Source organism: Tachysurus vachellii, chromosome 7 (assembly GCF_030014155.1).
Source record: "Tachysurus vachellii isolate PV-2020 chromosome 7, HZAU_Pvac_v1, whole genome shotgun sequence".
Taxonomy (NCBI): Eukaryota; Metazoa; Chordata; class Actinopteri; order Siluriformes; family Bagridae; genus Tachysurus; species Tachysurus vachellii.
The window spans coordinates 15,416,644-15,440,514 of record NC_083466.1 but is presented as its reverse complement, the minus strand read 5'-3'; the positions used below and the strand labels follow the sequence as shown (position 1 = coordinate 15,440,514).

The 23,871-nt window shown below is 38.3% G+C and overlaps 2 protein-coding genes across 4 annotated transcripts; both read left to right on the top strand.

The window, feature by feature from the left end:
• Nucleotides 1-124: 124 nt before the first annotated feature.
• Nucleotides 125-12,969, top strand: LOC132848689 (SH3 domain and tetratricopeptide repeat-containing protein 1). 3 transcript variants are annotated; one of them, XM_060874628.1, is made up of 19 exons: nt 125-732; nt 953-1,024; nt 1,916-2,046; nt 2,170-2,275; nt 2,395-2,538; nt 2,644-2,842; nt 2,919-2,995; nt 3,097-3,292; nt 4,345-4,475; nt 5,103-5,189; nt 5,380-5,406; nt 5,529-6,442; nt 6,526-7,285; nt 8,355-8,535; nt 8,638-8,788; nt 9,025-9,147; nt 9,635-9,785; nt 10,456-10,652; nt 11,306-12,969. In XM_060874628.1, the coding sequence occupies exons 1-19, from the start codon at nt 573-575 to the stop codon at nt 11,570-11,572; spliced, it is 4,074 nt and encodes a 1,357-aa protein (XP_060730611.1). In that variant the 5' UTR covers nt 125-572; the 3' UTR covers nt 11,573-12,969. The 3 variants fall into 3 exon arrangements, with proteins under 3 accessions (XP_060730611.1, XP_060730609.1, XP_060730612.1); XM_060874626.1 differs by having other exon boundaries at nt 5,100-5,189; XM_060874629.1 differs by lacking the exon at nt 5,103-5,189 and having other exon boundaries at nt 11,306-12,968.
• A 278-nt stretch (nt 12,970-13,247) lies between these two features.
• htra3b (HtrA serine peptidase 3b) lies at nt 13,248-23,113 on the top strand. Its single transcript, XM_060874630.1, has 9 exons — nt 13,248-13,986; nt 17,637-17,736; nt 18,378-18,600; nt 20,031-20,225; nt 20,308-20,340; nt 20,486-20,600; nt 20,715-20,772; nt 21,438-21,533; nt 22,372-23,113. The coding sequence occupies exons 1-9, from the start codon at nt 13,566-13,568 to the stop codon at nt 22,538-22,540; spliced, it is 1,410 nt and encodes a 469-aa protein (XP_060730613.1). The 5' UTR covers nt 13,248-13,565; the 3' UTR covers nt 22,541-23,113.
• The last annotated feature ends 758 nt before the right edge of the window (nt 23,114-23,871 follow it).

Here is a 23,871-nt window from a genome sequence, read left to right as displayed (position 1 = left end):
GTCTTGTGTTTTTCTTTTTTCTTTTTTTTTTCTTTTTTGAGCAGTAAATTAAGTAAGAAAGGAAGGAAAAGGAAATGCTGACATTGTTCCTCTGTTAAAAATGACAGTGCGCCACTCGGTCGTCAGTGATTATTTGCAGTGGCGCTTTGTGCCTTTAAATCCCTGTTTGTTCACTTAGTGATTATTAACTAAGCAACAAAACACACCAAGGTCACTTCTGTTTAAAACGGACATTTACTCTACAAATACAAGAAAATTTCACCTCGTGGACGGATTTATTTACAGCAAGTTGCAGTTTACTGGGAGAACTTTTTATAATTGAGGATCACACCTTTGTTTGTTTCAGTAAAGTATCAGTAAGTGTAAAGTATCCTTGAGTTTTAAGCTGCGTTTTATCCAAGGATTCTGGAGCATTGCGCATGACCTGGGCTCCTTCCCATACAGCACACTAACATACTAAATATAGGTTGTAGCCTCCACATGCATTACCAAAGCACTTCATACTATTTAGCAAGGTAGGTAGGATAATGGTTTGGACGTAGCCACTGTCACATGGCACTCATGGATCTTTGATGAAGGCTACTTTGATGTTGACTATGGATCAACAGAACATGGCGAGTTTAAGGGTGAACTCGGGATGCCAAAGATTTGGACCATACCGACATGAATTGTCTGTAGAGCACAACAGCAATGATCTGGATAATAAAGACACGTTCAAAAGCCTTGACATAGGTAAGTCATGGTGTGTAAATCATAAATGGATTATTTAGCACTTTTTGGGTTATAGTTGTTTCTGTGCATTATACATGGATAACATCATATTAATGTAAGTTATGGAAGTACTGAGATGATTTTTTTTTTTTTTGGATAGACAAATAAATATACTTTGTTTATTTGCTCCTTAGTCACAATTCATAATTAATTCACAAATACATTTCTGTGTGTTCTTTAGAAAATAAGCCCTTAAGAACATCAGGGAGTGTAAAAGGGACCCCAGCAGTTTCTGAAGACAAAATCCCTACAGGTAACTACTAACTTTATGAACGCTGAGCATGGTGACATGGCACAGTGAGATCAGATGATTAATACAGGAGATTCCTGACGTTTCCCGAACCTCTGACAAAAGTCATCTTAAAATACTTATCATTTCTAAATACTGGTTTAGAAAGAAACAGATTGTTTTGGTCTGTTTCACTGCTAAGATCCACTACAACACTGACTGTGTCTGAAGCTTGCTATGAGCTGTTCCTCATTGTTGTGAGAACATCTTAAAATATGTATCATTCCGAAATACCAGATTAGAAAGAAACAGATTGTTTTATTATTGTGTTTCCAGCAGACCAATTGGTCTGTTTACCATATTGTTAGAAGCAATTCTATTTAAAATGGGCACAAGAGAAGTGTTATTAAGCTATTTAGTGATTGACCCCATCACCACATAGAACCCAGTGTTGGTATTAGTTTAAATGAAAATCAGTGACTGTTACTTTAACATGTTGATTTTAAAACAGCCCATATGAATTGCAGTGTCGTGTTATATTAAATTAACTGTGAAATATAAGTATTGCTTTGGAAAAAATAACCTTAAACACAGGTTAAATGAAATTACTCATTGAACCCTGCACATCTGTTGTCACTGATTAACCCCTACTGTCAGAACAATTCTATAAAATCACATGATTGAAATGATGTTACAAGCTTAATTAGTCATGAATTAAAGAGTTTGGCCTATAATAACTGGCTTCACTGTGTTCTAAAACAAATACCAGATTTAAGGTTGCACACAAGTTTGCAAATATATATGTTGTGAACCATGTCAGATTTATTAGAGTACATTTTAAATAATGTTGATGGTATTGTTGGCATTGAGAAGCAGAATGCCTGTTAGTTAACTTTCACCCTTTTCCTGTTGCAGTGTTGGGGCTTCAGCTGGCAATAGCACAAGGTCCGGACCGGCTTCCTGCTGACAAGAACACACAGGAAGTTCTGTGCGGGAAACTGCGTGTGCTGGAGGCTGACCTCTGCAATATTACATCCTTGCTCTCTGTATGTTTTCCCAGTGTATAAGTTAAAAAACAGTATACTAGAGTGAATATTAAGAAAAAAGGAACTTAAACACACTACAATAATGTGCTCATGAATGTTGAAAGCCTTTTCCCCATCTTTAAGGAATTCTCTGCTCATCTGGTGTCCATCAACAGTGAGGAAAGAACCATATTCATCACTTTTAAATCATTTGAGGAAATATGGAAGTTCACCACATACCACAGAATGGGTTTGTACTTTCTCAACTCTTAGCATTAAGATTTAAAGAATACTAAAACTTATACAGTGAGCATTTACTGTAGATACCTCAGTTTCACTGTCTGCCGTGTGGATGTCAATGTTCTCCAGGTTTCCTACGTCAGTGTTTGGGGAATGTTCTTTTGAACCAAGAATTCTGGCTTAATGCTTTAGACCAGGAAGGCTCGGGAATTGAGGTGTCATTTAATGAGGAGGCTCTTAATCAGATGTACTTAGGCTTTCTGATGCAAGAAGGTAGCACTTTTTCCTTACAGTAAATTCCAGTCCGAGAATAATAATAAATAAATAAATAAAATTATTAGACTGATACCAGCACAATATTTGGTGGTTCTGTTTCAGGCTCATTTTTTGGGAGTTGCACAGTGAATCAGATGTTTGACAGCTCCACATCAGGCAGTGATCTTTATCTTGAGATGGGTGATATTGCTCTGTTTGAGCCTCCGTTCCTGGGCTCGGGCTGGACTGTGCTATCTCTGGCAGACGGATCAAGAGGGACTAAAGCTCGGCCAGCACTGGAACCTGTCATCCCATTTCATGAGTAAGTGAAGTAAAGTGGTGCTCAGTAAATATTCACACATTGCTAATTCATTCATTTCTCGTCTCATTTGCTTTAGGTGGTTTCTGAAGTCCTGTCCTGAATGGGTTTTGGTAGGCAGTGGAAAAACATGCTCAAATGTCCCATTTCAAATTGGTAAGGAAACAGCCACCTCAGAAAGCTCTAGCATGTTGAAAGGTTGTAATATAATGTGACCTAATGACTAATAGAACATATAGTAATATAACATATATCAGCTGTAGGTATCTGTGAGGCTACAGAGGTGTATGATGGTAATGGCCCCGATGAGCTCAGTTTTGAGGCTGGTGATCGCATCATCATCACAGGCCTACTAGTAAACTGTTTTGAGTGGTTCATGGGCAAGCTGGAGAGGACTGGTGATACGGGACTTGTGAAAACAAGCCTTGTAAAAGCAACTGATTCTCTTTCTGAGTAAGTGCCTGCATTTTTGCATTTGCTCCATGCACTTCACATTCAACACAATCATAATATATAAACCAACACACAATACAGTTTCCATTAACACCATATCCACAAGTATTTTATTCTTCTTCTAACAAAACACTCAATTATGTGTAAGTGATATATTTTTTATTTATTAACAGAACAAAAATTGTACATTTTCTGTATAGTTATACATTATAGATGCTGGAAGCTTCTTCCAAAAACTGCAAATAAACATCCTCTCATAGATACCACATCAATGATTACACACATTGTATATGGATTTTTCTGCTTATGTGGAAATGAAATGAAAATGTATTGAAGCACACTTTTGATCTTTAACCTTTTAGAAAGGACTTCTGTCCGAGCTGCTGAACAATCAGAACATAGTCACAAGAGCTCTATGCACATACCTTTCTGCATATATGTATAATTAACAGCCACTTTATTAGGAACACTTAGAACACATCTGCTTATTCATGTAATTATCCAATCAGCCAATCCTGTGGCACAATGCATAAAACCACACAGATACAGGTCAAGAGTTTCAGTTAATATCAAACATCAGAATGGGGAAAACTGATTTTGGTGACTTTGTGGAATGGTTACTGGTAGCAGATTGTTAGAGCATTTAGGAAATCATCTGAGATTTTCTTGCACAACAGTCTCCAAAGTTTATACAGGGTTGGATGGAAAAAGAACAAACCTTCAGTTCAAAGAGTAAATGCTTGATGATTAGATGGAAATAGCTGGATGGACTACAACATTTGGATTTGCTCTTGTTAGTCAAGAACATGAAACTGAGGGAACAGTGAGCTCAATGAAAACTGGACAGTTGGAGAACAGGTGATATAATTTCTAGTCTTTCCTCCTAATGATATGACTCTGCTTCAGCACGACTGACTGTTTGAACAATTGTTAAAATGTGGAGATGTATAGGTGTTCCTAATAAAGTAGCTAGAGTGTGTGTGTGTGTGTGTGTGTGTGTGTGTGTGTAAGTGTACCGAATGTCACTTAAGTATGCTCTGTTTAAACAACAGATCTGATGAAATCTATATGAAAGAAGAAAACAAGAACATTTTCAACTTGGAACAAGAGACGATTAAAAAAGAAACTATTGCTTTTTTAAAGAAAACTTGCCAAAGCAATCTTACTACAGTCTACAAACTTGGTAAGCTGCTTCATTCTTTTTTGTGGCCTAACCATATTAAAGTATTTTACAGAACTTTTACTTCAGCGTTACAAACCCAGTTTTTCCATGCAAAACCTTTTGGGGCTCTGACAAACCTTCGCCGTTACAAACCCAGTTTCCGTGCAAAACCTTTTGGGGCTCTGACACCAGGGGGCAAACCGGTGCTCATAGCTAACCCAGCCCTAAGGAAAAAAAATGAACAAATGAGCCAGATCGCTTTCTCACATTTAAAGAGTATCACAGCTGTCAAAGTCTCAGTATGAGACTTACATTTTTTGACCACTGAGGGGGCTTTCACACTGGCAGTTTACTCTGAAACAGAGCCTGGTTTGCATAAAGAATTCTTAATGTAATGCAGATTAAGTAATGCAGATTAATGCAGATTAAGAAGCACAGTGATGTACAGAATTGGAAGTACATGTAGAAGGTGGTCCGAGTTCAATTGTACTGTCACTGTGTCTTGATTTCCATGAATGCATCTCATACAGTGTTCCTAGTTTAGGAAACAAAATATCCTATGTGCGTGTTTGGCAATGCTGACATTATTAGTTTTTAGTACACAAGTGTGCACTATGAGTGTTGGGGAATCGTTGTATGTCACAGAAGAGGTGAGATACCTTATTTGTATATGGCGAGTCGAAAACAGACAGGAGCAGTTAGAAGAATGCAGACGTAAAATAGCACCAAAAAAGGGTGAGATTTTGAACACATTAGATATATATATGTATATATTTATATGTATATATTTATGTGGAGCACAAATTTGAACTGTGTATATTACACTAATTTACCATAATAATAAAACTGAGTTGTTATGAGCTGTCTATATGAGTCTTCAACAAATTATCTAAATGTTGGTTTCTAATTTACATTGTTATGACAGATTCAGCAAATTCAAGGTCAATTGAAGGTAGGTAAGATTTGAATGATATGCATGTTTAATAAATTATAATGGTTTATTAAAAAAATTATAAATAATAAAATCTAAATAAAAGCCAGCATCATCTAAACTCCAGGTTTACCTTCCTTTAGATGGACCCAGCAACGGTGAATATGCAGACAGAAAGAGAAATATCACCAATATTTTGGGTGAAATAAGGGATCATCTTCAAAATGAGCAGACACAAGACAGTGAGAGGCTCCAAACAGATGAGCAGATCGGATCCACAGCGTCACCCAACGAAATCCCTTATTTTACTGTTTGTTCAGAACAGGATGGTGCCGGTCCAGATGGATACTGTTCCCTTCTGTCCTTTTTAAGCAGCCGGGATCACCAGCCTGAGTTTCAGCTTCTCTATGCTGCGTACCCAGAATTCCTCCAGTTGCATTTCCAGGGCCACAGTGATGAGGAGGAGCTGGTAGCATATTTAGGTGTGGTTCGGGAAATAGCCAGAAAAAAACGGATGTCATGGGCACAGAGCAGAATCTGTTTTCTCTTGGGACAGTTGTGTGCAGGAAGGTCAAAGTTCTCCCAGGCTCGTGTCTATTATGAGGAAGCGTTAAGCATACCCAGAGACTATTTTACAGACATCTACCTTCTCTCTGCTATCTACTCTAACCTGGCTCTCATTTATCTCACACAAAAAAATGCAGAGAAGTATCTTGCTGTATCTGAACGCTTTGCTGCTTTACTACTGGCAGACTGTAACTATTTATCTGGCACAGAAGACCCTGAGGTGTTGAAGTTTGCACTGAAAAAGGCTGTTTTGTCCCAGAACAAATCTGCAGAAGCCCGCGTCTGTTTCCTGCTGTCCAAATTTTATCTGAAGCTTGGAGAAGGGATGAGTGCAGTGCCTTTCATTGAGCGGCTACAGATTTTGGCAGATGAGATGCCTGGAACTTGTGACAAGATGCAAAGTCATGGTTTTTTACTTTTAGCAAGGCTTTATAGTGACTACGGTCTTCTTCACCTAGCTGAGAGCTCAGCACAGCAAGCATGTCAACAGGTGGGCTTCATGCAATAAATGTGATGTAACTGTGTTACTGTATTCATAAATGTCATTTTTATTTCATTCTTGCAACCACACAGGTGTCTTCATCAGTCACTGATTGTTTCTGCAGCATCTCTTTGCTGTTAGAGAATGCCCGAGAACTGTATGGTGTAGACATCCCAGCACAAGTGGCTCCATGTTTGACTCGAGCTGCTGCTTTAGAATCTTTTGACATGGAGCCCAGTATTTCACATGCCTATGCCCTGTGCCTGTCTTGGCTCTTCCACAAACATGGCATGCCTAAAAGGGCAGTTCAGTACATGTGTGACTTCCTCAACCATGCCTCTGCTACCGTGCTCAGCCACTCTGATGCCAGCGCTGCACTTATCTGGGTGGCATGGTTGTATATCTGTGACCTGCAACCCCACAGTGCTCTGGATGTCCTGGACTCAGTCCTGTCCTCCCTCCCCGAGCACTGTACAACCCGGCTGGAGGGTGTCATTTATAATATGCGTGGCATCACTTTGAGACATACCGGTGATGTCAAACAAGCTGCAGAGAACTTCCATGCTGCAGTCGATGTCTGTGAGGAGTTTGAAGACAGATGCAACTGGGCCATAGCACTTGCAAACTTGGGCTTCTTGAGTTTACAGGCCAATGTGGAAAGGGCAGCAGAAGAACAGCTCACGCAGGCAATAGAGCTATTCTGTGAGCTAGAGGATGAAGATCATGAGCTGAACTTTGTTGTTGTGCTTCTAGCGCTTGGAAAGCTTTATGTCTCGCAGGGTTTTTGTGAGAAAGGAAAGGTCTACTATGAGTGGGCCCTGCTGACTTCCATCCTTTATGATAACTCAGAGAGTAAGTACCAGTTATTATTATCGGCAGTTCTGATTAACTCAGTTCTATTTGATTTCATTTGTGTAGCACTTTAGCAACGGACAATGTCGCAAAGCAACTTTACAGGAATTTATTAATTCAGAATGTAGAATATAAAATTTACATTTAAATGTATCCCTAATTAGCAACAACATTGCCAAGGAAAAACTCCCTTATATGATACTGGGAAGAAATAAACAGTTTCTAATAAAAACTGCCCAGTATGTCATTTACATCCGTCATATTACATCAGTCATATGTTCTGCATGCTGGTATAGGTATGCGTTGACCCACATGAAAAGCAGTTTGAGAAAACTTGACTGTTTTTATAAGCCCTCTTGTGCACATTCCCCCCACATTAAGAGTGGGAATAAACAGAGCGAGCATCTGAACACTGAACTCTATTTGAAATATATATGATATTGAGATTGTCTGTGATTTTAGAATTAATATGAAAAGTCCTAATTTAAAATATTTGTTGTTGGTACGAAGGTCATAGTAATATCCGTTGTCCATTTTTCTAAAATGGAATGCTAGGAAAAAGCCGAACAGCCGAACAAATATTTTATTCGATTCAGTTTTATTTGCATAGTGTCTCATTTGTCTCAAAGCAGCTTTACAGAATATTATAAAAAGTTCAAGATTAATATTAGATTTAGATTTCTCCACTGAGTAAGCCTGAGGTGATTTATATGCACATAAAGTAAGATTAAACAATAAATAAAAAAAAATGGGAAGACACTGTGAAGACATTTTTTTATGTTTATTACCCACAAATCAAAATGTACTGGCTCAGATCAAAAAAGCTGGGGCTGGTGGAATAAAATAGATGGTCAACATTTCTAAAATCATAGTTTACTGTTTCTCTGTAAACGACATTCCAACATTCAAACTAGTGATGATCAGTATTTAAAAATAACAAAAATAAACTATTGTTTCATTTTGCTTGTTACAATTGTAAAAAAGAAAAAAAGAGAGAGATATTGGTTAATTGCATGTACATTAAATATACGAATGTAAATTAATCTCCTAATTATTTCCCTGTAATAAGGCCAGCTGCAAGCTACCCGTCACCTGTGCATGCTGTACAGTGAAGCATGTCCTGATGAAGCTCAGTGCATCATTTACAATGAACACCAGCTGAACCTGCTTCAGCAGACAGGAGACAGAACCCTGGAGGCAGAGATATTGGAAAAGATCAGTCTGCTGTACCTCAGCCTGGGTACAGAGAAGTGAGTTCATAATTATTTTTGATGTGACAGAATGTACTGTAACTGAGTGGTCCAGTAGCTTAGAACAGTCTAAACCTGCTTTTTGGTTTTGTTCTATCTCAGGGCAAATAGATGTGCTCTGGACTACACCAAAAGAAGCATAGGGATCTACATTGACATGGGGATGAAGAGGAAAGTGGCTCACGGCTGGCTTCAGGCAGGAAAAATCTACCACATCCTCAAACAGACTGAGCTGGTGGATCTCTATGTGCAGGTAATATTACAACGGAAAAAAAATCCATAGACAAACAAGTAAAAATTGCCCTTGTCTTGCAAAACCTTAACACCACTATGCATAGTTTCATGGTGTGAACCCCCTGATCATAGACCTGGCAAATGGCATGAGAAAATGACTTAAAGGTATCTGAGTGTAACACAAGACACGAGACTCCTTCCAAAATTGTTAAATAAACGTCTCTCATTAGATTCATTTCTCTTCTCTTGTGACAGGTAGCGCAGGACATTGCTTTAAGCACAGGAGACACATTATTCATTGTGGAGCTGCTGGAGGCAGCTGGGGACATGTTCTATAACACCACACAGGATAGAGAGAAAGCTGTCTGCTTCTACAGGGTACGTTTATACAAGCAAAGGGAATAATAATACTGCAATGTCAAACAGGTTTAAAAACAATAAGTAATTGGTAAAACCTTTCTGGAAAGAATAAATATTTTAAATGTGAACACTAAACTCATTAGGGATTTAGATAATCAGTTGACAGCTTTTGAAAATTATTTCATACAAATGGTACATATTCTAAATGCTATACGCTGTTCCGCTATAGGTGACACATCTGAAGGGAATAACAGTGATAATTGAAACTGTTATATCCCTCAGCTTTGCCTTATTTCTTTGCTGTACTGTTTGTCATAGTGTTGTTGATTTTATTCTTAACATTTGTTATGTTTAAACTTTCATTTTATTAATGCTAGGTTGACATTATCTTCCAAAAGGATGTGTAATGTATATGTACGATTAGTCCATAAATGTGTAATAGAACTATGTGGTGTTGATGTATGGTATAGTATAAATGCCGTGTGTGTTTTTCCCTGTCTGTCAGGATCGAGCTCTCCCGATCGCAGTGAAGACAAGCAGTGTGCGTTGTCAGCTCAGGTTGTGTAATAAGCTAGCAGAGTTGCTGCTCCATTTGGGACAGTATCGAGAAGCTCTGGAGTATGCACAGACTGCATTAGAGATCAGTGTCAATCTGGGTATGTAACACACATACACAGACTCTGTCGACTCTCAAACACCAGTTGGGGCATTTTTGGGGATGTGGTAGCCAAGCGGTTAAGGTGTTGGACTACTGATGGGAAGGTCATGAGTTCAAATCCCAGGTCCTCCAAGCTGCCACTGCTGGTCCCCTGAACTAGGCCCTTAACCCTCACTTGCTCAGTTGTATAAATTGAATTAAAAAAAACCTTAAGTTTCTCTGGATAAGGGTGTCTGCTAAATGGTGGAATGTAAATATAATTTTTTATCAGTTAGGTGTCAATAAATATCAGAGTGTGATTTAGTTCTGCAGTTAGTAGTATTGTTATGACTAAATTAATTGAACTGGTGCATGATCACAATCATTAAAAAACAAATTAGGGAGTCATTCACAACTGAATCAGTGTATTGGTGAAATCCAATGTTGCACACACAACTCTTATTCCTAGTATATAGAAATGAAATTCCTTTTGTATTCAGTGTACTTTATAGTGATTGTTTCATTCTTCCATTTCTCAATACAAACCATTTTTTTACATTTGAAAATAATACACTTTGCACTACACACAATTGGTTTTGCAATCACATTAAATTGTGCACACAGATCTAATTTAATCAGATTATCCAGATTGCCTCATTACATTGTCTTGAACTGTTATCTGCTTGTAGCTGACCATTTGAACGTGCGTGTGGCGTTCCATCGGCTGGCTACGCTCTACCACTGCCTGAGTCAGTTTGAGCTGGCTGAGCACCACTTCCTCAAGGCGCTCTCACTCTGTCCCTCACCCATGCAGTTTGATGAGGAAGCTCTGTACTATGTCAAAGTCTATCAAACTCTAGGTGACATTATCTTCCATGATCTAAAGGTAAGAACCACATCCAAGGCTTATGTCTTAAAGACCAAACAGAAGAGGGCAGCATAGGCATGCAAACGTAATTGGAAACCAGTCGACCTACAGGTTGTATTCTGCAATTGCATTATTTAACACAGATAGTAAAAATGCTCAAGCACAGTGTTTAGCTTTGCCACCTCACAACTTTATGGTCCTTGGTTCACTCACGAGGTCAGGTCTTGTGGGGTATTTTGCATGTTCTGGCCTTGTTGGCACAGGATTTCTCTGGCTCTTTCATGATCATTCAGCAATCCAATAACATGCCATTGAACTGGCTGTAATAAATTGCCCCTTTTTTATGGTGCCCTACAATGGACCCATCAAGGGTGTATTCCTATCTCACAAACTGTTTTCCAGGAATAGGCTCAGCATTCATCAGTACCCTAGTAAAATATTTTCTGGAGATGGAAGCATAGATGGATAAATGAATGAATTATTGAATTGCAAGTAAAAAGAGATGCTGAACCAAAATGAAAAGTCCTGAATAAATGTTATTACCACATAAAGCCATCATGAGATTTCACAATGACATCTACAAAAGGCTGATTTGTTCAATCATACATGATACAGATTGAATAAATAAGACTCTTTACTGTATTTTCTGTCTTCTGGTTCTGCTCTCTCAGGACCCATTTGATGCAGCAGGTTATTACCATCTTGCCCTGGCAGCTGCCATGGACCTTGGCAATAAAAAGTCTCAGCTTGAGCTGTGCACTCGCCTGGCCACTATCTACCACAACTTCCTCATGGATCGTGAGCTTTCCCTGCACTTCTATCAACGGGCCCGTGCCTTCGCTGCTGATCTCAATATCCGCCGCATCAACCTATCACCAGACCAGTGTTTTCGCACCACATCCCAATACAGGATCACAGCCTCGCAGGAGACGAGCTAGACAATCAAACACTACTGAGAAAACAGAAACCTAAACTGAACTGAAGCACAACACTGTAATGTTTACAGTCTTCTGACCAGATGTTTTATGTAGTGGTTCATTTACTTTTATTTGTGTTGACTGGCTCACTAATATTTGAAGTCAGAAATTCTAACTGATTCAACATTTCCTTATATCGCTCCAGGAGTCGATTTTAAAAGTGACAACTAAATGATAAAACTGAAGCACATGACTGAAAAAATCAATCCACATTAAGTTGAATAATAACAATAATAATAATAATAATAATAATAATAATAATAATAATAATAAATACAGCATCTTTGTTTATGTACATGTTCAAGCCTTTAATGAGCCATTATTTCATTTGGCAAGCTAAAGTTACGGCATTTTTATATTGCTAAAATGTGATTGTGTGTGTGTGTGTGTGTGTGTGTGTGTGTGTGTGTGTGTGTGTGTGTGTAGCCCTTAAATGGATCCAGGGTGTATTCCTGCCTCATGTCCAGTATTCCTGGGTTGGGCTCCAGATTCACCTCAACCCTGACCATGATAGATTGATTACTGAAATATACCACATCCTCAAACAGAGGGAAAGAAAGAATAAACCAATGAATATTAATAGAAACTAGACAATTAAAGGCAATGCTTTAAATGTAACTGTAACCTAAACAAGAATGGAATAATATGCTCTGGTTAACATACATCTGGATCTGGCTTTTAAATGATAACAGTTTTACAGATGGTACTTATGTAACACCCAAATGAAAGACCAGCTTCAAGAGCAAATCCTAAGCCCTTCAGAGCAGCCCAACTTTTTTGTGCTTGCACTAAAAACATATATAAAATAAATTTTAATTGTTTATATCAGGCAGAGTATCCAATGTAAATTCCCTTTACATTTTGTTAGAAAAAAACATTCATTAAGAAATGGACATTTAGTTCTTCATATAAATATAAAAAAAACCTGCTTTAATGCATGCACAGCTTTAATATTGTTAAATCACTAATGCATTAAGCCTGGGTATTCAGTCCCATCGGTTTAACCCCCTGAAATCAAGTGAAAACAAAGAGATGCTCTGTTTTCACTAAGTGCTGAAAATGACTAATGTTACAGTTTCAAATAAATATCTTCATGGCTGGTGAGATCCCACAAGTCATCCTGAACTGCTCTTCTCAGTCCAAGCAAACACCAAAAGCTAAAACTCTGACACTTGCAAGTGTGTATGCGTTAACACGACATGACCAACATGTGTTGCATAGGTGTCTGGAATGAGCTCTTCAGATGGACCATAAACTCTTCTTCACAACAGAGGCAGCCATGTGAGAACACCACAAGACCTCGTCACGTTCTTTTAAAAAACACATCCATTCTTTTTTAGTCCAAGACTGGAAGGAGGTAACAGTGCTATAGCATCATCAAGGATTTTTCTAAGCGCAAACTATAAAATCCACAATGTTGAAAGGTTTATTTTTTAATTTGTGATCATTCTCAGAAATGCATGGATCATGGAACTCTTAATTAAAAAAAAAATAAAAAATTAAAAAAGTGCAACCATTAAACACACTCATGCTTGTGGATAAATGTGCACTTTAGGACCTCTTTCAGGAGCTTTTCATGGTTGCAAAGTGGGCTGAGCGCTTGGAAACCCTGCTTTCTCCTCCTACATTAAAAACAGCTGCAGCTCTGTAGCACTGCTTTCAGACAGATCGGCCGGACCGTCTGTTTACTCCGCACACCACACGTCCTAAACTTGGATCTAAGCTTTAATTAATGCAAAGTAAAAATTTGCACTTATTTGATCAAACATTGCATTATTTTTTGCATTGCATTTTTGTGCAAGAAGAAACGCTTGTGGAGACAAGAATCATCTATGGACACTAATGGAGACTGCTGTCATTAGACTATGATCTCAGTCTAAACATTTTTGCTGTAGTTTTCTTTTTGCTCTTCTTTTCTTTCACTGGTTTCCTACCTCTTTCGTTACATGAAACAATGCGTGTGATTGTATTATCTGCCGTTATTTTGTTCTACATCAGATCCGAGGTCTGTGCTGAGCCCAAATCTAAAGCCTGCCATGAACGCTGTGATGTGAGCGCGTGCCCGAGCCCGAGCTGCCCGAGCGGTTACGTGCCGGACCGCTGCGGATGCTGTCTTGTGTGCGCGCGTGCCGAGGGTGAATCGTGCGGCCGCGCGCACGACCTGGCTTGTGGAGACGGGCTCGAGTGCAAACATCCGGCAGGGAAACGGCTTTCTAAAGGTGTGTGTCAGTGCCGCTACGGAGCCAAGGTGTGCGCCAGCGACGGCAACACGTACGCTAACGTGTGCCAGCTTAAATCCGCGAGCCGCAAAGCACAGCAGCAAGGCTTGCCGGGATTGAGCTCTGTGCACAAGGGCTCGTGCGATAGTGGCCGAGGTAAGCAATCACTCTGTCACACTTTTACAGCACCAGTATGTACAGTGTGCAAAGGGAGCCAAGTCATCATGCAGTTACTAATATCTAGAGCAAAGTACAAGAAACCTTTTGCACTTTAAGTGAATGTGGCACTTTATGACATCACTGTGTTATATAATTGCTGCTCTGTAGTATCCGACACTCAAAGGTTTTTGATCACATGAACTACAAATTTCATTTCAGATAGTCAAGGGGGAAAAGAGTAATGTAAACATTTAAATAGGGACATCTGGCACTGTGCCAGCCCTCACAGCAAACTTGTACAAATACCACCAGCACCAGAAGTCCAGGGGGTGGATTTGGACCTACCCCAGCTCCTCCTACTTGGGCATCAAAAGTGTGTGGAGACAACTCAGTTTCTTTCATTTAGGATTACTGTTTGTTGTGGAAGGTTGAATAGCACCTCATTGGTAGGGACTGGTTTAGGCTCATGGAAGGAGATGGAGAATATCCAGCTTCACTTCCTAGCCTTTTGGTTTTGGAGCAGGAGCTATCGTATCTAGTAAAGCTGGGACAAAATAAAATTGAAATTCAATTTTTAGATGCTGTGATCACAGGAGGACAGGAAACATATTAAAACACAAATGAACCACTCATGTAAGATACAGTCTTAAGGATGTTCAGGGAAGATTCAAATTCTCACACAATAAAATAATTACTGGTGGGTTTGTGGGATATTTGCTTATAGCAACCTTCAGCTCTATTGAGATCATTAAGCCAAGAGCACTTTTGTGACAATAATCAACAACAAAAAAGGCTGTAGTATATATATGCATTCTCACAAGAGAAGCAGAGAGCAGTACTTTCTGGGTTTTAAATAAGTCACACACTATATTTTAGTTAACAATCCAGCAAGTGGTTGTCTTTCAGTGGGATCTTTAAAAATGACTTGGGGTTCAGCAGTGTCTCCAGTCTGGTTCTTCATACATGCAAGAAATCACCACCAAACAAAAAACAATATACATATATATAATCTTAAGACATGAATACAAATGTGCTTATTATATCTTATATTATTATATCCCCTAATTTAAGGGACCTTTCTGACTACTTTACACAAAACCTTCTAGAATGCTGCTTGAATTAATAGCCTCCAAGGACATGTAAAAGACCAGACAGTAACATTGACTTACGGCTGTAGAGTCATCATACGAGAAGGCAGTTAGAATACAGGAGGTCATTGTACTCTCCAGACTAGTCAGGAATTTCCAGGTCATTCTGAATGCAAGGTGAACTTTTGGCCTGATTGCAGTCCAGCTCTTTATCAAAGTCTTAGCAATTTTCTGAACAACCATTAAACTGCAGACTGACCGGAAATAAGCCACTAGGAATTAGTGCCACTGTTTTAGACACAAAGAAATAATTACCCACCAAGAACAGCCTTAGCTGTTAACCAGAATTAGATAACTTCAGATGGAAATCTCTGTAATTATGTGTGTGAGCTGGGTCAGCAGTAGGGGTCAAATCTTAACTTTAAACAATCCAATTACTGATTATTAGTACAGAAAGATGGCAAGATTAATGTCTGAGTAGGTATGGCATATCCTTCCTGACTGTTGGTCTAATTTAGTCATGCACGTAGGGATATTATTCTAAAGACAGACTTTGTGCTGCTGCTGACTCGTTTTTTTTCAGGTGGGCAAGAACCGCTTTTCCCAGGAAGAACTGTCTGACAGACAGACTGTGTTTACTCACCACTTATGTTTTTAAACAAAATTTTCTTATAGTGGAAATTTTTCCAATCTGGTTGTATTTATTGGTCTATAAAGGTCATTGTGTAATGGTGTTTAAATATTTTTTCCCTCTGAAAGCCAGTGCACAGAAGGGTGTACACAGTTACAGTATACATCGATATACAGTATATATATATATATATATATATATATATATATATATATATATATATATATATATATATATACAGAGAGAGAGAGAGAGAGAGAGAGAGCTGCAATCAAATTGCAGCCTCAGTATTCTAATTTTTATTAGCTTCACAGTGAAATTACTGATGAACATTTTAGAATTAAGATTAGGATCTAAAAAAGGTCAAGGAAACAGGTAAGCACATTTGATTTTAAATCACTCATTTATATGACCTTCCAAAAGTGGGGGAAATGATTAACAGCAAAGCTAAATAGCTGCAAAGAGCATGCAGAACGATCTTTTCTCTTTAAATCTCCTTATAAATATACCAAAAAAATCATCAGACATAATTTCCTGTACAACTAATACTCAAGCATAAACACAGAATTTTTCATTAGTGTATTAAATATCTAACTCTCGCGCACCCCTTCTATTACAGTAGCCAAGCATGTGCCATCAGCTGGACCACTAATGTATGGTTTTTCCCTCAACCAGACTGGAAAATTAGACTGGAGAGTTAGAGGAGATAATTTTGGACAGCTTATGGAATTTTTAACCTCGAGTAAATCGCTAGTGCGTGGCTGACAGTGCAAAGGTTTGGGTTTTCTTTTTCTTATATAGTCTCTAATAGAGCAACCTCAAAGAGTATACACTGGAATAGGAATAGTGGGTTGGCTCACTCGGCCACCGTGACATAAAAGATCTTAACTTTGCAGTTCCCCTTAAGGCTAAGTCTAAGTGATATAGTTACCCTGGAATGTTGTGGTAAATGTTAAACAACAGCATGTGATTTACTGCACAGTTATGAGCATTTTTAATGTGCAATCCCTAATTTATACTTTGGCCAGAGTTTGAAGACCTCTTGTTCTTTTTCTGCATAGAAATGACACCGTCCCCAAAATATGCTGTACTTAAAGCAAAAAGCACAAGCCATGAAATGTAAACCTCTGGAGTGGTGTTAGAGGTTACAGTTAGACAGTATTAAGTGATTATAAATTTGTACTGTAAACATTATACAGTTTGACATATTGCTTTAAAGATGGGTGTCTCACTAGCCTCCTGCCCTAAAGTGTGTGTGCCAAGGCGGTCACAGGAAACTGCGGTCAACTTGGGTGCAGTCTGTGTGCAGAAAATAATGTTGTCTAATTACTATACTTTTACACACCCAGGATGCATGCAGACATAAACACAAGCAGACATAATATACAGTATGTTCCATAATTAATTTACCTGATTAATGCTGTTCCTACACTTAAAACTCTTACCTTAATCTCAATACTTTCAGCTCTTTTTTTAACTAAAAAAAGTTAATTGTTTTCTTACAAACACACACACACACACACACACACACACACACACACACACACACACACACACACACACACATATTGAACAGGACAGAAACCACCTGCAGGTTTTTATACAATTACAGACTAGCAGTTCCTGTGTTAGAAAAATACTTTACCACAACTTTGCCCTCTGGTCCTACAGTAAATATAACCTCCGCTGTCTATAAATACTAAACTGCTTAGTTAATGACTGCTGTTTAATTACAATACTCATTAAGGGTTATGAAATCTTCCGGAAACCTGTTTTCACTAACTCTTGATTTCAGACTAGCATTGCCTATTCAGTTATACGGTAAAACTGCTCTCAGGTCAGCAGCATGAGTGAACTTCTTTTAGCTGCCTTTAAAAGCCACAGTGGTGTGTGCTTATTAACATGACAAATTCTTTCTGCTAGTATAGGTCCCACACACCCCAACAGCCCAAGGTATAAATTCAACTTCATTGCTGATGTGGTGGAAAAGATTGCTCCAGCTGTGGTTCATGTGGAACTCTTTCTAAGGTATGTTCAGTGTGGGATTTACTTTACAAGCCAAATTTATTATGAATAAATGCGTTTAAGTTAAAACAGTGGAATTTAAAAAGTGGATGTTGGTTGTTGTGCAAATGGTATAAAAAAAGAGACATACATAAAATCAGCGCTTTGAATGTAGGAAGCAATTATTCTGTTCCTGGCCTTAGGCGTGTTTGCATCATTGGCGGTAAAGGCTACCTTTTTGACATTAAGCAGAAATTAGTCTGGTCAGTTGTTTTGTAAATATTTTTTTTTAAAAAGAGGTGAGAAATGTGAAAGAACTGAACACTTGTGCTATTATGCCTCCTGAGACCTTCAGAAAGAGCACAGCTGTTTCTCACCAAGTCTGCTGACTTACAGACAGTTAGAAAATAAAGATGTTAAGCAGACACAAAGGAGTCAAAAGACAGACAGTTTCCACTCACCAAAATCCTGAATCATTAAAATCATGAATCATTGTTTTTCCACTGAGTTTGTGCTCGTATGGGTCTGTATTTTTTTTATGTAGTTTTGCATCTTGGAAAATGGAAACTGGGCATTCATCTTCTCTGTTACAGTACGTGTGTAATAATGCAATCTGTGACAACAATATTACAATTTAACTGATAATGTTGACCTTTAATCCGCAGCCACCCGCTGTTTGGCCGGACTGTACCTCTGTCAAGTGGCTCAGGATTCGTGATTTCAGAGACTGGGCTGATTGTAACTAATGCTCATGTCGTGTCCACCACAACGCCTGTGTCAGGACATCAGCAGCTTAAAGTACAGATGCACAATGGAGATGTACATGATGCTACAATTAAAGACATTGACAAAAAGTCTGACATCGCCACCATCAAAATCAATTCACAGGTGAATACTGTATAGCACTTTGATGCAAATTGTTATTGGTTAAATTCATTTTAAACTGTCTTCTGCATAGATGTCACGTTTAATATTCAATATTAATATATCCTATATATAGGCACATATGCAAGGTTATATCCATCTGTCATAGCAAAATTTGCACATGCGCTCTCTCCTTTGTAAATCACAGCAACACTAGCCTAGGATTGTGCTTTTCTCCAAGTGTGTGACAACATGAGCAGCATGAGCAACATGAGTTTGAAAAGATGCTATTGGCTGGGTTCATCTGTTTTGGAATGATGTTTAGAGAGTCTGACTCCTAACCCTAAGGTTGTGGGTTCGAGTCTCGGGCCAGCCACGACTGAGGCGCCCTTGAGCAAGGCACCCCCCCAACTGCTCCCTGGGCGCCGCAGCATAAATGGCTGCCCACTGCTCCGGGTGTGTGTTCATGGTGTGTGTGTGTTCACTGCTGTGTGTGTGCACTTTGGATGGGTTAAACGCAGAGAACGAATTCTGAGTATGGGTCACCGTACTTAGCCGTATGTCACGTCACATCACAAATGCATGTTACAGCTCACCCTAGTGGTTTGTTATTGGCAAACGACCAATTGAAGAATGGAGGTACAATTTGCCCTGCACCCCAAATGTAGATAATTAGTGAAGATATACAATTTCCTGTGACTATAAAGTTTACTTTGTATAAGTTAAGCAAGGGAAGGGAAGGTTGTTTATAGCCTTCAGTTCAGTACCAAGCATATCACAAGATCTAAGACACTGATTGGATATGTAACACCATTTGTAGGTAAACAGTGTAATAAGACAACAGAACAAGTCATTCATTCAATCATTTATTTATTCTCCTTTGACTTTTCCTGGTGAGGGTTATGGTGGCCATCAAGGCGCCTCTATCCTCAGCCACAGACTGTTACTCTTTCTGGGAGATCCTCAGACATGCCCATGCCAACTGTGAGATATATATCACTACAGTGGGTCCTAAATTTGCCCCGGGGTCTGAGTTTAAAATAAATATACAAATTGGAAGATTAGTATTGGAATCAATGCTAACCAGCATCTAAAGCTTCTAACTTCTGTTGCCTGGGTATGATGCTTAAGTTTCATGATACCAAACTGTAAGCTGGCTGTTACCACTTCTTTTAGCGATTTAGTGTACTTTTTTAGTGTACAAACAGTGCTTATTATATATACACAAAAAGTCTATTATATTGCTTGTTGGCACATCAGCTACATAGCTCCAGTACAAGACTAAACAAGCAAACCTCTGACACCAAACATTGGCAGATTTGTGTACACTTGATTTTTTTGTTTCAGAGATAGAAAATCTATTGAAATAAACTCAGTACCCACATGGAAGTAGTTTAACCAATTTTTTTTTTCTGTCTTCTTTCTCTTCCTTCTTATTCTTTCTTCTCTGACAGAAAAAACTGTCAGTCTTGTTGCTTGGTCACTCGGCAGACTTGCGGCCTGGGGAGTTTGTGGTTGCCATTGGGAGTCCGTTTGCTTTGCAGAACACAGTGACCACAGGAATTGTCAGCACGGCTCAAAGAGATGGCAAAGAACTGGGTATCCGGGACTCCGATATGGACTACATCCAGACTGATGCAATCATAAATGTGAGACAATTGAACCTGATTTGAGTATCTGATTATTTAAACTAAACCAAACAAAAATGAAAATTTGTTTTTTTTTCTTTAGTATGGGAATTCAGGCGGCCCCCTTGTCAACCTGGTAAGCATTTAACATACACACAAGCACATTCAATACTTTTTATAGCTTATTTTGTTAGTCTAATATGTAAACATCATGAGACTCATCAGTGTTGTTTAATGTTATGCCATTATTCTAACCTTTACATTGATCTAAATTTTATTAGGATGGGGAAGTGATTGGAATCAACACCCTCAAGGTAGCAGCGGGGATCTCCTTCGCCATTCCTTCAGACAGAATAACGCTCTTCCTCAATGACTCCATGGGGAAGCAAAGCAAAGGTACATCAACATTTAATGTGTGTCCACATATTACAGCTCTTAGCTTGTGCAGGTTTATGGTTAATAAATAATAATTTACTGATTTTTTGTTGTTTTTGTGCTTCATTCTTTCAGAACTGAGATCAGTAAAGAAGCGTTTCATTGGAATTCGCATGCTCACCATAACTGAAGCGTGAGTGGATTTCTCATCTATTTTATATAGATTTATTCACTATATGGAGAAATGTATGTGGACACTTGACAATCACCGAAAAAAATGGAAATACACACTTCGAACTCTAGGATGTCTCTGTACACTGTAGCATTAAAGATGAAACTTAAGATCCATAAAGATATTTACCTAGGTTGATGTGGAAGATCTTGTATGACTTTCGCAGAGCCCTGACCTCAACTCTAATAAATACCTTTGATGATGGACCAGGCCTTCTTGTCTATCATCAGTGCCTGACCTTAATAATGGCTGGGCTGAATGAACTCAACAAGCCACTCTCCATAATCTACTGGAGAAATCAAAGAGTGCAGGCTGATATAGCAGCACAGGGATATAGCACCAAATAAATATTAACTCCATATTAACAACTCCTTATTCAAGCCCATAGTTTTGGAAAAGGAGGTTCAGTAAGAACATCTGGTCATGATGATTAGATGTCCATATTGGTTTGCTACATACTTCTAATCACTGTTAAGAGTTTTGGATGAGCCAAAAACTCCCCACACCAATAATGATGACAAACATCACATTATACTACAATAAACTGCTCAGTATCCTCTAAAATAGAGTTTTTTGTTGAGTATTATTGTTGTGTTCAGCATGAGGTGTCCTTGTGCTTTCTGTAGACTTGTAGATGAGCTGAAGCAGCAGAACCCAGACTTCCCCGATGTTATCAGTGGAATCTACATCCATGAGGTGGTTCCTCACTCTCCTGCTCAAAAGTAAGGATCAACTGAGCACAAGCTGCTTATTTTATGTCAAGTTACTTTATTTTACACCTTTACAGTTTATCAAAGTTATTTAAATGTTAAATTATAATTATTACCTGAATAATCTGCCATTATTTATTGGGTTTTCAGCATTTGCATAGTCATATAAATGCTGCAATGTTCACAGAATCCAAAATAACATATAAATGTCTTTGATAAAAAAAATAAGTAAAATCAGAGAATTCGTTTAGACTTTTTTTAATTATTCATTCTGTGAATATCCTTCAGTTCTCCATTTTCAATAATCTTTCAAAACTGTTGTATGTGGTAGCTTAAGGCATTGGACTACTGATCGGAAGGTCATGAGTTCGAATCTCAGGTCCACCAAGCTGCCACTGCTGGGCCCCTGAGCAAGGCCCTTTAACCCTCAATTGCTTAGTAGTATAAATTGTAAGTCACTCTGGATAAGTGTGTCTGCCAAATGGCAGAAATGTAAATGTAGCCGATTGAGCATGTAAGGTTAATAAGGATTGATCTTTTCTGATTTAACACTGATGTTTCTGAATTTGCTGTTGTGTTTTTCTGATTGTGTTTTAAACTATTGGGCCACCAGAAAAATAGAATATAGGAGAATAAAATGGAAAAATGAAACTAATTCGGACAAATTGAGACGGTTATTTTTAACACTGCTGTAATGTAAGGTATGATGTTGCTGTTTCATAAATAAATGGAGATAACAATGCAATCTTATCATGATCTTCAAAAATTGTGGTTCCATTTATTAATCACCAGACCCATTTACGTTGTTAAACCTGAAGTCCTTCATTATCCTTTGTGTCTTAAACACTAGAGGGGGAATAAAGGATGGCGACATCATTGTAAAGCTGAACGGCCGGCCGTTAACCAGCACCAGTGAACTGAAGGAGGCATTGATGGAGGACACGGCTCTGCTGCTGGAAGTCCGGCGAGGCAACGACGATCTGCTTTTCAACATCGAGCCTGATGTTATTATGCAGTGACACATGTAAGCGCCTTACCATTTGCTCTGGTAATGCAGGGACAAACAGGAGAACATGGTTGGCACAATAGCAGCCACAAGCAACAGCCAAAGCCTTTAACACCATGAGCCTTAAAAAACACAACTGAGTAGGATTTTCCCTGCTGTGTTTTTTTGCCAAAATACTGTACATATATATGGTTGGAGATTAAACATCTTGTATTATTTAGTTTCTGGTGAATAATGAAATGTATAGTACTGTACTGTTTTTTTTTTTTAAAGACAATGCTGATGATATTAAAAAACAGCTAGATTTGTGCCTGAGACCATTCCGTAGGCCAGGGTGAAACAGAGTGAGTGATGTCTACAGGTACCAGGTACATCACAGTTAAATATAAAAATGAAATCGAATGAATGCATTAGCGAAATGTTGTATAAAATGTGACATTCTATTGCTGTTCACTTTATAACTGTTTCTTTGATGACTGATATCTACTTTTGTAGCAACTGTAAGCAATTTTCTTTAAGTCTGTTTAAGTCAAAATGTTTACAATTGTGTCTGCTGGTTCATACCAATAAAGGCAGAAATTCTGAACATCATGTCATGTATAATGCATTACTTTCCCATTTTCTGTATGATGTAGGTGAGGTATCTGGCGTACACAAGTGACACTTGAAATTTAGTTAATGAGGAATAATCTTTTTAAAATTCTAGGATTGTTACACTAAGTGTGGAAATTTCTAACACAATGCTGTATCACACAATTTCAAGCGTTCTTAAAATGCAGAGATATTTTATACTCCTGAGTGAATGGGAATATCTTCTTTACTTTTTAGTACTTTTTTATTTTTTATATATATAAAAAAAAACATTTTAGATTCTCTTTCAGTAAGTCCAGTAAGTGTGTACACGGAATTCCATTTTTTTAATACCACTCCAACCAGCCCCCAAACAAATATTGACCAAACCTGCACATTCATGCTGTTTTTTGTTGTTTATTTTCTAATGAACTTAGCAGGAACTATTCCCCAAAATATAAAGAAGAAATTCAATCCAGCACGACCTTGATCAGAATAAAGCAGTTAGTGAAGATGAATGACTAAACTGTAAATATGTTGAATCCATGCCATACAGGAAGCTGCATTAAACACACTTCACTGTTAATCATCTTGGCCTTTTTTTTGGGTCCTACAAGACAAGCCACATATAGTCAAATAATTTTTCAGGGTTTATATTTTCAGGACATTTTCAATGATGGAAAAGTATCTCAGATTTGCTGACAATATAATAACTAATAACAATTAGACAATAACTAATACAACATCTAATATCCTCCACCTCCCAATAAATAC

Coding starts and splice junctions, on each gene's coding strand:
- htra3b (XM_060874630.1), top strand. CDS start 13,566: ATGCGTGTGATTGTATTATCTGCCGTTATTTTGTTCTACATCAGATCC. Junction 18,601..20,030: donor CCATCAAAATCAATTCACAG/GTGAATACTGTA, acceptor CTTCTCTGACAG/AAAAAACTGTCAGTCTTGTT. Junction 20,773..21,437: donor ATGCTCACCATAACTGAAGC/GTGAGTGGATTT, acceptor TGCTTTCTGTAG/ACTTGTAGATGAGCTGAAGC.
- LOC132848689 (XM_060874626.1), top strand. CDS start 573: ATGAAGGCTACTTTGATGTTGACTATGGATCAACAGAACATGGCGAGT. Junction 9,148..9,634: donor AAGCTGTCTGCTTCTACAGG/GTACGTTTATAC, acceptor CCTGTCTGTCAG/GATCGAGCTCTCCCGATCGC. Junction 9,786..10,455: donor AGAGATCAGTGTCAATCTGG/GTATGTAACACA, acceptor ATCTGCTTGTAG/CTGACCATTTGAACGTGCGT.